We start from the raw sequence: 18,654 nt of genomic DNA, 5'->3' as shown, positions 1-18,654 counted from the left end.
ATGTCAAATTACTAGAACAGATCTTATGTTAGAGACTTCTTTAAGTGTATAAAAATGTGAGAAAACTTTGTCAAGGGCGATCTGTGCTGCTGAAAACCAAACTGTAGTGTAGTATAAAGAAATCCATAGACAATAAATTGGGGCAAATTAATGTGAAAATAATCAGAATTGGTGGTGATGACATTAATTCCTTCGAAGCAAGCTGATCTATGTTAGAGCTCTCCCAATTCTTTAACGCTTACAATCTCTCTCCTCAAAGATTCCAACTGATTAAGAAATTTTACTATGTGAATACAAAGATGCCAAGATCTCTGTTTTCCTTGATCTACGTTTTGCTACGAGACAAGTGAAATGAGAATCTGACCCTATAAAGAAGAATCTATATTAACTTGTGAATAATTGTTGACAAATTCTGCAAGCTCTGCTTGAACTAGCATGCTAAAAATAGCAGTGTGGCTGCAGCGGCTCAGGGTAGCCATCTGAGTACACACCTAGGACCTCAGACAGGGTTATACTCGGGTGACTAACCCATGCTGCTACCTATGCCACTGCAACTACACTGCTATTTTAGAGCACTGGCTTGAGAAGAGCTAGCACATGTACATCTACCTGAGCTGGGAATCACATCTCCCATCTGCTGTGTAGACATAATCCTAAGAGACTGAGACTAGTAAAACCAAGAGAGTTAGCAAGAAGAAAGTGGTCCTAGTGTGAAAAGGCAGCAATCTCATCCTGCCTCTTTAAAAGGTAGTTCAAGGCCCAGAATGGGTCCCACTGACACCCTCAGAAGCACCAGTCATCGTGCTTGCACAATACCATTCCCTTGGTACTGAAGTTCTAATTACCAGTACTGATAGCCTCAGTTAGTCCTCCCACAGTACCATCATTTCTGGTACTGAAAACTTCTATGGTTCTGAGCAATCTTATGATTTCAACTCAGCCCAAATCATCGCTGTGGTGAAATTATCCTCCGTCATACTGATAGCAGATAATGTTATAGTACTCAGCATTTCATTGTTGCTGGTCAGGGCAGAGACTGTGACTCTTCCTGAAACTCCAGTTAACATAGCTCCACATCTAGAAGAGGAATACTCATGCTCTTCTTCCGCCTTCGAGCATTACCTAGCTGCTCTCCAAGGTCCCGATCTCATGATCCTTTATGTTTCAGATAATGATTCTAGTACTCATAATTTTCTTCGATCCAAAGAACTGCTGTAACTGTCTAAATCTAAATAACATGGTGGGGCGAGGCTGGCACCGGTTTTAGACTTGAAGCTGCTAAATGCCTTCATCTACCACTTCAAGTTCAGGATGATAAAGCACTGGCCTCTCTAGGCCTCTCCTTGGCTTCCCATGACTAATTTACGGCTCTCAAACTCTAAGTTTTTTATTTTCACATAACAATCCATCCATCTCACAGGACATACCTGAGATTTCTTCCAGTACTGAGAGGACTGACAGTTTAGAATTGTCAAAACGTAATAGACTATACCCCATCTGCCCAAGAGAGAGGAGAAATGCAGGCCCTTCAGGCTGATCCACTGCATGCTGTATTTCATAAGGACAAGGTGCTCCTTAGGCCTTGCCCTAAATTCTTGCCAAAAATAATCTTGGACTTCCATCTAAATCAAGTAATCTTCCTTTTTCCTAAACCCAACTCCAACTAAGGGAAAGCCAGGCTGCACACCTTGGATATGCTTAGGGTATCATTCTATCTATAGAGGACTAAAATGTTCAGGAATTTCCCAAGATTATTTGGAACTTTTCCAGATATGATGATGAGTCAGGCAGTATCAACCGAGAAGTTAGATAACTTGATTTGCAATTGCATCAGAATATGCTACGAATTAGCAATGTAGATCCACTCGTAAAGATTAGAGCCAGCACCATCAGTACCCAGCCAGCTACTGTGGTTTCTTTAAGAAACGTGTAAGTTTCTGAGATCTGTAGGGCAACTATGTGGGGTTCAGCACATAAGTTTACACAACATTACTCCCTTGTAGAGGCATCAAGGTCTGATTTGGCAGACCTGTCCTAAAGTCACTGTTGAAATAAACACCAACCACCCACCCCTTATGCTCCAGGTCACCAGAAGTGGATTACATATGGACAATCGCTCAAACTAATTTACTCTGCAGGAACTGTGGTTCTTTGAAATGCATTGTTTGTATGTATTCTGCAACCCATCCTCCTTCCCTGCTACTGCAGAGTCCTATAACTCCTGCATTTTGTATTGGTAAAGGAACCGAGGGACACTTGGGCCTGTTCTTCCCTTTATGCCCTCATTTGTGGGTGTGTGAGGACACTTAGGGCATAGGCACGTACCCAGCAGATGCTGCTAGCCAAAAAAAATCTGAGCTTAAGCACATGGGGCACATTCATGCTAGCAGTAAATCTCCTGTGTCAACTTCCCAACATAGAGGACTTACTGAGGAAAAAGTGGGGCATTAAGAGGGAGTGGAGAGGGCTGGGAAGGGGAGCAGAGTGACCATATACAACTAATGTGTTCCATTAGTGACTGACTATAACGAGCAGTTTTAAATTAGAGCATCCACTAGGCTGCCTTAACCTGAATCAGGGTCAGGGCTGTGATTGTAATAGCTTGAGGATCAGGGAAATGTACATGTAATTGCACCCTGATGGTCCTCCTCATGCTCACCTGTCCTGAATCTGTTTTAGTATAGAAGAAAATCTGGCCGAAAGTTCTATTCCAAGATGTTGAACATATGTTTTTATAGATCTAACTGAGATATTAAAACTCATTGCTATAAAGGGTACAAAAATTGCCTACAAAAATCTGACTACTGGTCATTCTTGAAAAATCAAGAATTAAAACCTTTCCTCTAAGTTACTGTTACCTGTAGTTGAACATTTTAATTAACAAGTTGTTCCTTTTTTTCACCTTTAAGTAACAAGTTATATTGTGTTATTTCTTTTGTAGGTTGCTTCAGAGAATTATGTGCATTGTGTTGGATGCTTCATGTTCGTGAAAGGTTGTCTGACAGTTGCAGATGCTACCAAACTGCAAGAGAAAGTGTGGGTAGTCAAAAGGTAATAGAGGCATTACAGTAAAGGTTTACTGCAAGAGGATACAGTTCTTTGAGAAATGGTCCCTGTGTGTATTCCACCTTTGGTGCACATGTTCTCCATGTGCCAGAGACCAGAAGCAGTGTCCATTGGTCTATGCCTGCAACCCTTTTCCTCATCACGATCTGAACCGGGAGCACAGGGGGTGGTGCAGACCAACTGCCTCTCCACTAACCATGGTCTGAGATGGAGCCTCTTCAGTATCCGCAGCATTATCTAGATTCTTCTAGATCTGACTGTAATTTTATGTAACTAGTTTTTATAGAATAGTTTTAGGCCATTTTTATACTTGTGTAGTTTTTAGTAGTTAGGAGCTGGGTGTGGGGGGGGTCTTCTCCTACCCCCACCATTGGTCCAGAGTTCATAAGAAAGGGGAGTTGCTCACCTGTATCCCATACCAGCCAGGGAATAACAAGGCCCCCACATATTGACAGCATTTTTCATGGAATTTGAAGCCGCCACCTCCTCTGAGTCAGATGTTAGTGGGAAAGTGTCACCACGCGCATCAAGACAAGGGGTCAGCCCAGACAGAACATCCAGAGTCTCTTGGGTATTGTCCAAATCCGCTAAAAGAGATTATGCATCTTTGGATCAAGAGTAGCTTACTACTCCGTGAAGACTGCCTTAATTTCCATTAGGGCCTTACTGGGGGTCCAGGGGACCCATACAGACAATATCCTGAATCTACACAGTCAATCCAGACAAGCCTACCCTTGCAAAGAGGATTTTGAACTTCCTTAAGAACTAATGGAGGAATCGGAAGAACTGGATCAGGCAGAACCACCAGCTCCAATGGTCCATCATTATCCCCAGATGAAGTGATCGCACCAGCCTCATCTTTACTTCCTGATGACTATGGGCAGTTTCAAGACCTGCACAGGAGGAGCGCTGACGCACTCTCTGAAGGAGGTAAAGGACACCTCATAAACCTCTGGACATTCTCCAGAGCATTGGTCCCAGTAAGGTGGCACTTCCCATTAATGAAGCTATCTTAGAACTGGCCGAGACCGTCTGGCAGACTCCAGTCACTTATGCCCCCATTCCGAAAAGAATGGAGAAGAAATACTTCATGCCAACTAAAGGAGCAGAATGTTTGTTTTATTTACGCATCCTGCTCTTAATTCATTAGTAGTTCAGACTGTCACTGAAAGAAGGAGACAGCCTAGATCCGCTACCTCCAATAAGAAAACTAAATGTTTAGATCTCTTCAGGAGAGAAAAAATGTGACAGCTAACCATTCTGCATTACAAACTATCAAGTATTATTGTCAAAATATTATTTTATTAATTCTACTAAGTTAGCAGAATTCACACTCAAACTCCCACAAGAGGATAGGCTCCAATTCAAAGCACTCATTGAGGAGGGTAAATTGCTAGCCAGATTGTCCCTCCAGGCCTTAGTCAATGCAGTGGATCCAGCCTCCCACTTGGTGATGACTTCTATGATTGTATGTTTGGCGTTCTGGCTCCAGTCCTCTGGATTTCCCAGAGAAGTGTAATCCATGGCGAAAGATTTGCACTTTGAAGGAAACAATTCTTTTAGTGAAAAGACAGGAGTCATTACGTTCCTTAAAGGACTCAAGGGCAGCTCTCTGCTCATTGGGCATCTACACTCCAGTGCCAATGATGAAACAGCACAGATCTCAGCCCCACAAGCAATGATCAGCTCCTCAATCCTTTTATCATTAGAGGGGTTATGAGCCACCCAGCAAGCAGCAGAGCGTGCAGCGTAGCAAGCATAACATCCCCCACAACCCCTGCCCCATCATCCTTCCAACCCCAGCATCCCACAAGAAAACATGTTTGATAGGAGCTTAGAGAACTGCGAATCAGTCCCTCTACCATATCCATCTGGTACCCAATTTGGTGGCCGCCTAGCCTACTTTTCACAAGCCTGACATCTTAACAGATAAATGGGTTCTGGAAATTAGCACTAGTGGTTACACCATTATTTTCCCTGCCCCTTCAAGAGCCGCCTCTCCCCACCCCCCCGCTGTCCCTCTTCAGGGTCCCCTCTCACAAAAGAATGCTCTATCAGGAGGTAGATTCATTGTTGCATCTGCGGGCAATAGAACCCATACCTCCTCAACAGAAGGGAAAATGACTTTACTTGAAAAGCTTCCTCACTCTCCCCAAAAAGAAGGATGAAGACCCACTCTGGATCTCAGATGGATGAACATCTTCATCCTAAACTTAATGTTCAGGATGATTACCCTGACCTCCATAATTCCCTCATTTTTGAACAAAGGCAATTGGTACACATCTCTCCATTTGAAGGACACTTATTTGCATGTAGCTGTGCATCCTGCACACAGAAGAGTCTTCTTCGAGTGCTTGCTCATGTCCATTCCATATTAGGTGCATGTCCTCGCCACATGAACTGATGCCAGAAGTTTTTCCCTGAGAAGTATCCATAGGGGACTGGCTCTGGTGCCCCCTGGAGTAGCACCCATATGGCATGGTATAAGGGGCACTGCCGGCTCCTCACACCCTCAGTTCCTTCTTGCCACCAGTGACTGTGGTGGAATGTCTGCTGCTTCGGCAAACGTTGTTTTGTTTTCTGTTCTTGTGAACTTTGAAAACCTGAAATATAGTTGCATATAGTTAGTAGTTTCTTAATTATGAAATCATCCCCAGCCTTAGTAGTTCTCAACTTTTACTTAATCCCAAACAGGACTCATTTGGGGGGATGGGGCATCCCCCCGTCCCCAGGCTCTAACCTCTGCGATGGCTGCAAATGGCTTATGCCTGTCAGCGATCCACATACCAGATGCTTAAGCTGCTTAGGCGAAGGGCACGTAAGTGCCATATCTGCAAGTTCTTTAAACCTAGGATGAAAAAGGAGCGCAATATCCATCTGAAAGTGCTGCTGATGGAGTTGGCACTCACTCCAGTACCATAGCAGCGGTCCGACTTGGCACCGAGCACCGTGCCCTCTGCGCAAGCCGGCACCAGTCCCTCTCCACAGTTCCGGGGAAGAAGTTGAAAAAGACCAGGAGAGGAATGGAGAGGGCTGGGGATGAGCCACAACTTGTGCCAGGCAGCTCAACACCCTCTTTGGGAGGTCGGGCCCCAGCTCAAGTCGAGTGGTGCAGCCCATCCCAGGCTTTGCCTGCGACCCCAGATAGTGGTGCAGGCCCTAGCCAGCTTCAGGTGCCATCAATGCCCGAAGCTCTTTGAGCAGCTCAAGCAATCTTGATACTCCCGGTGCTGCCCACGCTGGCTCTCATGGTACCCCGGTCTCTGGGAAAACCCATGTTGGGACCTATGCATGTGTCCCCATCGAGAGGGACGTCCCACCACTGTTCGCCCGCCCAAAGCCATCACGCCTCAGGACTCGAGAGGCAGGCTCGGCGGAGCCCTCTTCGGTCTCCGCACCAGGGGCACCGATTGTGGGACTCGAGGCGTACCTTGATGGTAGATTGGCGCAGACCCTCTAAGGTATGCACCACCCTGCATGAACTCCGGGACTGGCTCCGACCGTCTTCAAGAGCCCGGGATCGGTCCTGGGACTGATCAGACACCAGAGACTGCTGATCATTGGGTCATCATCGCTTGTCTCCAAGAAAGAGGTCGTCCTGCTCAGGACAATCCTCCTGGCAACCAGCCTGTAGTAGCTCCCAGTCCCGTTCGATGTCCTGGAATTGGTTGAGTAGTGTGAGGTGTGGATTGCTGGGTATCCGATGCAGATCGCTGGGTAGCCACTGAATGCTGTCAGTCTCCAAGAGCCCAACCAAGACAGTTTTGCTCAGACAGGTCGGCCTCAGGATGCAGTGACCAGCACCAGTTGGACAAGAGCCACTGTTCAGCCCGATGCTGGTTGCCCGGGACCGACTGACTGTACCGCTGGTAGCTCCTGCTTGGAGTGAGGTTCCCTGACTGTAGGACAGGTCCCAGTATCAGCAGTGCCGACTACATTATCGGCACCGAAACCTGTCCCATGGCCCTAAGCGCAGTGGCTTGCACCATGGTATATGGGGAACCCTTGGGGATTCACCTGCCCTTCTCAGGCTGCCTGATCAGTGTTGGGAGCCTTGAAGAAGCCAGTGGCCTTGGTATCCCATCCCTCTCCCATACTCGAGGCTTGGGAGGGTAAGACCCCGCGGGTCCAGGAGGACCCGGGGAGGAAGCTGCTAGACCACCAGTGGACATGGAGGTTCCCATGGCACCGGCATCGTCCTCATTGTCACTGGATGAGGCTATTGTGGGGGCCCCCTCACCCAATTCCTTAGGATGATGCCAAAGCGCACCAGGAACTTTTGAAGAGGGTTGCTTCTAACCTGGGGCTTCAGGCAGAGCAATCGGAGGAGCCTTTGACTCTGTTTGACGTCCTCTGTTCCTCGACTCCTGCCCAGGTGGGTCTACCCCTTCATGAAGGGGTATCCAAGATCACTAAGGCCCTGTGGCAGACCCCCTTTTCCCTGGCCCCATCTCTAAAAGGGCCAAACATGAGTACTTTGTGCCAACCAAAGGGCATGAGTACTTATACTCACTCAGCCCCCAATTCCCTTGTGGTTGAGGTGGTTAACCACAAGGAGAGGCAAGGTCAACTTGGGGTCACCCCCAAAAATAAGGATTTGAGGAGGCTGGATCTCTTTGGATGTAAGGTTTATTAGTCTTCCAGCCTTCAGCTGCGTGGCCAACCACCAAGCCCTCCTTGGCCAATATGACTTTAGTATGTGGCAAGCCATGGCCAAGTTTGAAGGGTTGCTCCCCGAGGCTTCCAAGAAGTTGTTACGAGCGATCCTTGATAAGGGTACGACTACAGCCAGGATGGCCCTCCAGGTAATGTCAGATGCTGCTGCTCGCACCATGGCTTCCGCTATTTCCATGTGTTACCCGGGGTTCTTTCAACCCAAAGCTCTTGGTAACTTTTACTCTGTGCGAGGTGGTGTCAGGAAATAAATTGGGGAGACATGGCCATCCGACCAATAGATGGCTGGCACAAACAGGACAACGCAAGAGTGCTTTCACTTAAAGCTAAACTTTACTTGGTCTCAAGCACTAACACATGTTCGCAAAAGGTTAGTAAAACACCCCCAACCCTTGATAATTACCAAAGCTGAGTGTGGCTCTCGAGTAGCACAGCGGCAGGCTTCCGGTGGCCAAATCTTACATCTGCCGGTGGCGACTGCAAGATCTATCCAGAGGGAGAGTCCAAAAAGAGTCCAACTACCTCAAACTTTTCCCCCTTATTTATACATTAGTAATAGAATGACATGTCCCTTAAAAAGAAAAGGAGTACTTGTGGCACCTTAGAGACTAACCAATTCATTTGAGCATAAGCTTTCATGAGCTACAGTTCACTTCATTGGATGCATACTGTGGAAAGTGTAGAAGATCTTTTTATATACACACAAAGCATGAAAAAATACCTCCTCCCACCCACTCTGTTGCTGTTAATAGCTTATCTAAAGTGACCACTCTCCTAACAAGGTGTATGATAATCAAGGTGGGCCATTTCCAGCACAAATCCAGGGTTTAACAAGAACGTCGGGGGGGGGGTAGGAAAAAACAAGGCGAAATAGGCTTGAATAGAGACTGGGAGTGGCTAAGTCATTATGCAAGGTAACCTAAGTTAACTGTATCCAATTTTCAAATGAATTCCAATTCAACAGTTTCTCGCTGGAGTCTGGATTTGAAGTTTTTTTGTTGTAATATAGCAACTTTCATGTCTGTAAACGCGTGACCAGAGAGATTGAACTAAAACCCCTCCAACGCATTATCAAGGATCTACAACCTATCCTGAAGGATGACCCAACACTCTCACAAATCTTGGGAGACAGGCCAGTCCTTGCCTACAGACAGCCCCCCAACCTGAAGCAAATATTCACCAGCAACCACATACCACACAACAGAACCACTAATCCAGGAACCTATCCTTGCAACAAAGCCCGTTGCCAACTGTGCCCACATATCTATTCAGGGGACACCATCACAGGGCCTAATAACATCAGCCACACTATCAGAGGCTCGTTCACCTGCACATCCACCAACGTGATATATGCCATCATGTGCCAGCAATGCCCCTCTGCCATGTACATTGGTCAAACTGGACAGTCTCTACGTAAAAGAATAAATGGACGCGAGTCAGATGTCAAGAATTATAACATTCATAAACCAGTCGGAGAACACTTCAATCTCTCTGGTCACGCGATTACAGACATGAAAGTTGCTATATTACAACAAAAAAACTTCAAATCCAGACTCCAGCGAGAAACTGTTGAATTGGAATTCATTTGAAAATTGGATACAGTTAACTTAGGTTACCTTGACTAATTTACAGCCTGCTGACTTGGCTGCTTTTAGCAATAAGCCATAGTGGTTTCAGGCACTTTCCTGGTTTGCCAAAATCTCCCCGTACACATGTGGCAAGTCTCTGGGCTGCTCCTCTCTGGGTTGTCCACGGAGGCCAACCGTCATTGCAGGTCCTGCCCTTCGATGGCAGAGCCCTATTTGTGGAGCAGACAGCAAGTTGCATGGCCTCAAGGACTCCCGCTCCACCCTGAAAACCTTGGGTCTCTACGTCCTAGCCTTGGTGCATAAGTGGTTCAAACCGCAGCAGCCTCAAGGCCAGGGGAGCCAGCCTCGGCAGGACCAGCCCCATACACGAGCCAAGGGTTACAAGCGCCACCCACCTCTACCCTCTGCCCAGTCGGGCTCGACCCGTAATAAGCAGGGGGCCAAACAGTCATTTTGAGGGTGTGCCCGAGAGTGATCTATCAGACTATTCCCCAGATCCATCTTTCCCAGTATTCTCTGACTGCCTTTCCTTCCAACATGAACTGCTATAACTTCGGATTGCTGAGTCCTCAACACAGTGGAACGGGGTTACACCCTCCAGTTTCTTTCTACCCCCCCTTCATAGAATCCTAGAATATCAGGTTTGGAAGGGACTTCAGGAGGTCATCTAGTCCAAACCTCTGCTCGAAGCAGGACCAATCCCCCACTAAATCATCCCAGCCAAGGCTTTGTCAAGCCTGACCTTAAAAACCTCTAAAACCTTAAAAACTTCCCACCTGCCTTCCCTTCCCTCTTCAGGAACCCCCTCACGAGATTCTCCTTGCGCAGGAGGTAAAGGGGTTACTACAGCTGGGTGCGGTGGAAGAAGTTCCTCTGGAGTACAGGGACAAGTGGTTCTATTCCTGGTACTTTTTAAACCCAAAACCAAGGGCAGTCTACGGCCCATCCTGGACCTGCGAGACCTCAACAAGTACCTACAGAAGCTAAAGTTCCACATGGTCTCTGGCTTCTGTTATCCCCTCCCTGGATCCAGGAGACTGGTATGCTGCCTTCAACTTGAAGGACGTGTACTTCCACATAGCGATATTTCAAGGGCATAGACGCTTCCTCCGGTTTACGGTGGGACTCCACCACTGCCGGTTTATGGTCCTCCCGTTCGGCCTGGCAACAGCACCGAGGGTGTTTACCAAGTGCATGTCAGTGGCAGCAGCTTACCTCAGGCGCTAGCATATCCAGATCTACCTGTACCTCGAGGACTGGCTCATCAAGGGCGGCTCCTGGTCTCAAGTCTGAAGGGATGTTGCGGTGCTTCAAGCCATGTGCTGCTCTCTGGGCCTACCGGTGAATGACAAAAAGTTGACATTGGTGTCAGTGCAGGGGATAGAGTTCATCGGAGCAGTCCTTGACTCTACCTGCTACAGAGTGTTCTTGCTGCTGGAAAGGTTCCACATGATGGTGAACCTCATTGCAGATGTCTCCGCGTTCCGTCTGTCTATGCCTTCTGGGCCACGTGGCAGCATGCACTTATGTGGTCTGCCAGGCTCTGGATGCAGCCCCTGCAACAATGGCTGGCGACAGTTTATTCCCAGTCCAGAGACCCCCTGGAAAAGATCGTTACCATTCATCAGGGATACGTACCTCGCTGAGATGATGGACCTACTGCAGGACAGTCCCGGAAGGAATTCCATTTGACAGCCCTCCTCACTCCATCTAGTTGGTGTTGGACACTTTGGACCTCAGCTGGGGGGCACATCTCAGCAACCTCCAGACATAGGGGATGTGGTCCCCGGAGGAGGAGCGGTTAGACATAAACGTCAAAGAGCTTGGAGCAGTCCGGCTGGCATGTAGAGTCTTGCTCCACCAGTCGGGCAAGGTGATACGAGTCATGACGGACAATACAGCCTCGATGTTCTACATCAGTAGGCAAGGGGGCGCATGCTCGTCGGCTCTCTGTAAGGAAGTCCTCCATCTTGGGACTTCTGCATCAGCTACGAAATATACCTGGAAGATTGTCACCTTCCCGGCATCAGGAATACGCTGGCAGACCAGCTCAGCAGGGACTTCTCCTCTCACCATAAGTGGTCGCTTCATGCAGAGGTAGCCTGCATGATCTTCCAAAGATAGGGAACTCCCTAAGTGGACCTGGACGCTGCAAGACAGAACAGGAAATGCCACCAGTTTTTTTTCTCTAACAGGGTCTGAGCAAAGACTCCCTCTCCAATCCCGTCCTCCTGTTGTGGTCAGGGAGCCTGATGTACGCATTCCCTCTGATTCCACTCATTGGCAGGGCGCTGGCAAAGATCAAGAGGGACCAGGCACAGGTTATGATCACTCTGGCGTGGCCTCGCCAGCATTGATTTGGCACGCTCGTGAGCCTGTCAGCGGCCCCTCTCTGGACTCTGCCCAACCAACCAGACCGGCTATTGCAGGACCATGGTTGGCTCTTACACCCTAATCTTGGGTCCCTCCACCTCTCGGCATGGATGCTGCGTGGCTGAACCTGGAGGAGTGGATCTGTTTGGAAGGAGTTCAAAGGTTCTCCTGGAAAGTAGGAAGCCCTCAACTAGACTGACTTACCTGGCCAAGTAGACAAGGTTTTCCCGCTGGGCATCCAAATGGGGCATCTGTCTCTTGCGTTTCTCCTTACAGGAGCTGGACTGCCTGCTCCATTTGAGGAACCAGTGCCGGGCACACACTCTTCCATTACAGTGCATCTTGCTGCCATCTCTGCTTTTCACTCGCTTATCCATGGACAGACGGTGTTTTCCCATTACATAACGGTCAGATTCTTGAGAGGGCTGGAGAGACTCTTCCCACAAGAGAACAAGAAATGAACAAATGACTGTTCCGGGGGACTCAAGGTCAGGGCTCCAGAGGGGCCGCATTTCTAGTTCTATGATTGGGGCAAATGACATATGCCTTCCCACGCATTCTGCTTTTAGCTGAGGTTCTGAGGAAGATCAAGCAAGAGGGAGGGAATGTTGGTGATCCTGATTGCTCCTGGATGGTGCAGACAGTTGTGGTTTCCAAGCGTTTTATAAATATCACCATGCCTGGGCATCCATATCCTGCTCTTCCTGGACCTGTTGACCACAGGACAGAGACAAGATCAGATATCCCAATCTGGCATCTCTCCACATCGCAGTCTGCTATTTTGGTGGATGACCAACCTAGAAAAGACATTCTGGGAAGCAGCACAATCCATTCTTAACAATAATTGAGTCACAGAGTATAAGGCCAGAAGGGAGTACCAGATCTAGTCTGACCTCTTGTATATCACAGGCCACCAACACCACCTGGGATCCACACATGAAAAACTCAACCCAGTAGGAAGAATTCCATAAAGAAGTGCCACACAGTAAAATGAAAAAGGTTTTCTGTCTGATTCCAACAGCGTCAGATGTCATCAGGATATTGGCATCCCTGTCATTTTGGACTTTTTCCTTAAAGATTTCACAACTATCTTTTTGTTCCCTATGGGTGGATTTAGCAGTTATCAGTGCCTGTAACCAACCACTTGATCTTCACCCATTCTGTGTACAGTACATTTTCTAGAAGGTGTCTGTGATGCCGGCAGACCAGGTGCCAGCTCATGCCAAGGCCTCAGGCCTGACTGAACACTTACAAATGCATAGCTGGAAACCAGTCTTGCTTAGCTGTGTGCATTATTGAAATAGATATTAGATGTTAAGTTGATAAGAATGTGTTTAGTCTGTATGAAATGCTTGTAGGATGCTGCATGCATTGGCCTTATAACCTCTAAAGCCTAATGTATAAAGTTATTGAGTATTTGCATTGTATACTTCTGTAATTGCATAACTCACCAAACAGGAAAATAAGCATTAATTAAGATAAAGTGCTTGTCCTGAATACAAGATAGCCTGTTGAAGGCAAATAAGGAATTGTATAGCATCAAAGGACAGAGGCCCTGTTGAATGCATTTCTAACTCCCTCTGGGAAGGAGAGACCTACTCCTGAGCTTATCCCATCAGTTTGGACTCTGGGGTGGAGGGAATAAAAATACCTGACAAGGAGAAACTTTGCTCTTTGGCTGTTTGGACTCTCACAGGGCTGGAACTACAAAACAGAAGCAGAGATCACTAGGGTCAACCTGGGTTAGCCCTAAAAGATATTCAGTGCTGATGATTTATTACAGCTCTGTCACCTTTTGGAACCGTAGGCTGTAACTCATTTGTGTATATGTGTTGCCTTCTTTAACCTGTAAATAACTCTCTGTCTTTTCCCCTAGTTAATAAATCCTTAGTTGGTTTACTGTAGGATTTGGGTATAAGCATTGTCTTTGGTGTGAGATCTGGATTACATATTGACTTGGTATAAGTCTCTTGGGACTGGGAACAATCTGAATATTTTGTGATCTTTGGTGCAAGTAAGTGTTTATCACTTAGTCCAGTTTGCCTCGGTGGCAAGATAGATTGGAATGTCCAAGAGGGCTGTCTGTGACTCCACGGTAAGATTGTTATAGTGCTTCAGGAGTTCACATTTGTTACTGGGTTGATGAGATCTAATTATAGAACATACAACCAGTTTGGGATATGTGCCCTGCTTTTTGACAGTCTGTCCTGAGGTTGGCACTCATGGCTGAGTCATTTGGGGTAGCGTGACAGTAATAGTAGAACCTTTCCTCTGATGATGAAGTCTACCCCAACATGGGACTTCAGTCAAGTCCTATCAGCATACATAGACACTTAACTTTGTTTCTTAGGCAATCTTCATTAGAGGTGGACTTTCTGGTTACCATCCCATCAGCTAGAGGAGTAGATAGCTGGGGGCCTCCATGGCCAATTCATTTTACACTATCTTCCACAAAAGCAAAGTTTTCCTGAGATTACATTCAAAATTCACCCCTAAAGTAGTCTCAGAATTCCACCTAAAAAAGGCCATTCACTTACCTGTCTTCTTCCCAAAGCCATATGCCACCACTGAGATAGGCAGCTGCACACTCTAGTTGTTTGTCGAGCCTACAAAGGACTAAAGCTTTTATGAAATTATCTAAATTTGTATCCTTTATGGAACATAAGTGAGGGAAAGTGATTTCTTCTGAGCGACTTTCCAAATTTTGGGCTGCATCTTGCTCTGTTATGAATTAATGGTGACTCCTACCAGACAAAATGTTGGGGGCCAATTGACGAGAGCCCAGTCTGCATTGGTCGCCTTGCTATGAGATGTTCCTCTCCTGGAAATCCGTAGAGTGGGGCTCTGTTCAGACTTTCACCAGACATTATGCTCTGATGCAAGCTTCTTCAGCTGATGTATAGTTTGGCAGAGCAGTCCTTCAGTCAGTGATACAGCCAGGGTTCTTGCGTCAACCTTTTCAATGAATCCTGCTTGTGAGTCACTCACAGTGGAATACTCATAGGAACCATCATTCGAAGAAAGAAAGGTTACTTACCTTACAGTAACTGGAGTTCTTTGAGATGTGTGGTCCCGAACTATGACCTTCTACCCACCCTCTCTTCTTCCCCTATGCGGTGGAGTCTTATCCTAGGGCTGTTCATGGTAGAAAAGTAACTGGAGAAGCAATCGGTTCATAACGTCCCTTATGCCCTTTCTTTGGAGTATGAGGAGGAGAGGGGCACAGACCAACAGACCTTGCTACTAAGAATCTTTCAATGTCAGGTGCATGAAGCGCACGTGCATCCACCGTGGGCTACAGACAAGGACCACTCATCTGAAAAAACTCCAGTTACTCTAAGATATGTAACCTTTCTCCTATAAAATGATCTCTGGAGATTTGTTATACACTTTTTATGACCTCTTGAAAGAACTCCATTTCACTCAGTAGTACAAAATGTTACTCTGGGATACTGTAATCTCATGAGACATCTTGCTGTAATTATACTAGTAATATATGTTACCAAGAAAAAATGCTGTCCATGTCTATTATGCTGTACATCTTTAAAAATGTTAGTAATGTTATTTTTCCTGGGACCTTAGTTTATTTTTAATTTGAATTAGAGACATACATCACAAGAAATATAGCATTTTCTGCATTTTTGTAGCAATTACAATAATACATTCCATGCTTTTTTATTACCTATATTTAATGAACTCATTAAACATGTATATCACAGATGGGTTGAAAAATATCCAAAATTCCTTGTTTTACCAGTCCATGAAGCTAATCTGGTACATGAAATTAATATAGGTTAGGTCTTAATGCTCAAAGAAACTAGGATGGGGTGGGCGAACTTTTTGGCCTGAGGGCCACATTGGGGTATGGAAATTGCATTGCAGGCCATAAATTCTCACGAAATTGGGGGTGGGGGTGAGTGCTCCGGCTGGGGGTGCAGGCTCTGGGGTGGGGCCAGAAATGAGGTTGTGGGGTGCCGGGGGGATGAGGGCTCTGGGGTGGGGCTGGGGATAAGGGGTTTGGAGGGCGGGAGGGGAATCAGGGCTGTGGCAGGGGATTGGGGTGGGGTGGGGGGGCTCTGGGTGGCTCTTACTGCAAGCAGCTCCCAGAAGCATGGCCAGGGGGCTCTGCCCACTGCCCCATCCTCAGGTGCCTCCCCTGCAGCTCCCGTTGGCCAGGAACTACAGCCAATGGGAGCTCGGGGGTGACACCTGTGGACGGGGCAGTGCGCAGAGCTGTCTGGCCACGCCTCTGTGTACTACGTAGGAGCCAGAGGGAGGGTCATGCGGGCTGCTTTCTGGGAGTTGCGTGGAGCGGGGCAAGCCCCAACCCCGCTCCCTCACTGGAGCTGAGGACCAGATTAAATCATGAAAATTGCCAATAAGTATATAGTCTAGCTGGAATTTTTCATGTATATCAATTAATATATATCTGACCATTTATTTTTTAGGACTGCAAGAAGGCTGAATATGATGCCTCTATAGTTGAGCATTGTCTCAATGCAGTGGAATGGGCTTGTCGAATGCTCCCTTTTGCTAGGTTTATGAATGTTGAAGAACTTGTTCAAGATATAATTCTGAGCCTTGTTGGAGAATTACCACCAATCAGAAAGGTAAATGAAGCTAAAACCACAAAAGATATTGAGAATGACAAAGTTTTAGCTTTCTTGCAAATGTTATTTTTAGAGCTATGAATAATACAAGTTTTGCTGGGAGTTTTGCTATAACTTTTTTCCATCAAAATTAACCCTGAAACTGATATATTTTGTACAGGTGGCAGAAATTTTGGTGAAAGCATTTCCTAATTCTGAAGATGTAAGAGTTCCATTAAGGGATAAATATCATGCTCTTCAGCAGCGACTTAGACACTGTACTGTCAGAGGTAATGTACATTCTTCCTCAGGGAATATAAAACAGGCTTAGTGACTTCATTGCTTTTTGGGTTTTCTTATGAACAATAATACTGCTAACATTTCTTTAGATGAGACATTGAATTATTGGCTTTTGTCTAGGTAGAAGCTATGGATATCATGGTGCTTTTGAAATGAGAACTGTAGTGTTCTTGCCAACAAATCAAGTTCAAGGCTGGAATTTTCAAAAGAGCTCAGTGTTGGTTTGACTTTTCTTCCACTGAAGTCAATGGTAAAACTCCTATCAACTTCAGTGGGAGCAGTGTTAGCCAAACACTGAACTCTTTTGAAAATTCTACCAAGGTTTGAGCTATCATTGAGTTAATGGCTGCTCATTTTGTGTACGTGATCGTTGGGCTATCAGTATTCATCTCCTTATTTTATATTTATAAACACTTTCAGATATCATGAATTGAAAGGTGCTGCATAAGAACAGTAGAAAGAAAGTACTATTCCATTATTCTGTAATGTTTAAAACAAAAAAAAAACTTTTTTGGTATGATGGCAGAATAATTAAATCAATTTTTACAGTACTGCATATAAACACTAACACTTTCAAATTTTTTTGTTGGTGGTTTTTAAGAATTATCCTTACAAATAATGGCAAAAGATATTACTCCAGATGAAGGACTACAAGCTTGCCTTATTTCATATTTAGAACTCAAGTTCAATATCCATCCTTTAAAAGCACCTAATTTAAACTTAGTGTTTTTCTTTGAGTGATGGTCCGTACGTGTATTCCACACATAGGTACACATGTGAAGCATGCACCTTAGTTCAGAGATTTTTAGTAAGCAGTGTTCATTGCTCTGCACATATGCAGTTTTATTCCTCATGCTCTGAAATTAGAGTACAAGTATAAGTAGTGCAGGCCGATGCCTCTCCAGTTCCTTCTTGGTGCCTCATGGCCTAAGTTGGACTCTTTTGTCCACAACTTCTATCATTGCTTCAATCTTTAAATATATAAATTTTAAATAGTTATTAATATTTTAGCATTTCACTCTTAGATTTATAGCCTTTAGAACTTAGTTAGTTCTCTTCCCGTCTTGGGGAAGCTCTAACCAAGGACAGGGTCTGTGCTCAGAGTCTTGGGTATTAAGAATTGCGTTTTATGCCCCTACTCCTTTTGACTGAGCAACGAACACCAACGTTGCCTTTACTGCCTTGGTGAAGCTTATGTCTCTGTGCTGTGCGTGGGTAGTATAAATAGCACTGTGCAGTCTGACTGCCCTCAGTTCCTTCTCTGCTGCAGAGCCCAAATGTTACACTCCGAAGCAGAGGGGGGTAGTTGAGCACATCTCAAAGAACCTCAGTTACTGCATAAGGTTAGTAACCCTCTCTTCTTCTTTGAGTGATGTCCCTATAGGTGCTTCATTGTAGGTGATTATAAAGCACTGCCCCTAGCTGGAGGGTTGGGGCTTCAGAGCGGCTGTTATCGCCGAGGATAGGATCATATGTCCAAGGATGGTGTCCGTCGAAGAATCCTGCAAGATGGCATAATGTTGGGCTAATTTATCAGAGGACGCGCACGTGGCAGCCCTGCATACATCTATTATGGGAACATTATTGAGGAATGCAATGGAGGTTGAGAGCGCACATGTGGAGTGTGTCCTGATAGAGGCAGGTGGTTGCTTATTGTGAAGTTCGTAAGACGTGTCACACCTGCTGCTCTGAAGTCTCATTTTGGTGTGGGAGAATTTATCCCCACAACCAGTGCGGTGTTGGGAAGCTGGGAAGCACTCTTATGAGTATGAGACTCAGTCTTTCTCAAAGTCCACATCAAAGAAGTTGGACTCACTTGTAAGCAAGCCTTCCAGCTTGGCTTATGAGGACTTGGTATGTTCTAAGCCCCAGAGGCATGAGAAGAAAGCCCATAAGCATTGGGCTCTGTTGGTACCAGACCATGTTCCATTGGTACCGTCATCCCTAGCTCCTCCCAAACCCTGGGAACCATCAGCACCAAGAAAGTCTGATCATCACTGACTTCAGATACTATCGTCCTCACCAGCTCCAATGACGCAGACAGGCTGAACTCCTCTCACACT

At 46.1% G+C, this 18,654-nt stretch overlaps 1 protein-coding gene across 2 annotated transcripts in view; it reads left to right on the top strand.

Moving 5' to 3' along the window:
- Positions 1-18,654, top strand: part of CPLANE1 (ciliogenesis and planar polarity effector complex subunit 1) — a 180,072-nt gene that overhangs the window by 65,739 nt on the left and 95,679 nt on the right. For both annotated transcript variants that reach the window (XM_084628687.1, XM_084628686.1), the window contains exons 22-24: positions 2,942-3,051; positions 16,151-16,312; positions 16,473-16,581. In XM_084628687.1, the coding sequence (XP_084484813.1) occupies positions 2,942-3,051; positions 16,151-16,312; positions 16,473-16,581 (381 nt within the window). The remainder of the gene's footprint in view (positions 1-2,941; positions 3,052-16,150; positions 16,313-16,472; positions 16,582-18,654) is intronic.

This window comes from Lepidochelys olivacea (genome assembly GCF_965140295.1).
Source record: "Lepidochelys olivacea isolate rLepOli2 genome assembly, chromosome: 5".
NCBI lineage: Eukaryota > Metazoa > Chordata > Testudines > Cheloniidae > Lepidochelys > Lepidochelys olivacea.
The sequence above is the reverse complement of the archived record's forward strand: the minus strand, read 5'-3'. Positions and strand labels throughout refer to the sequence as shown.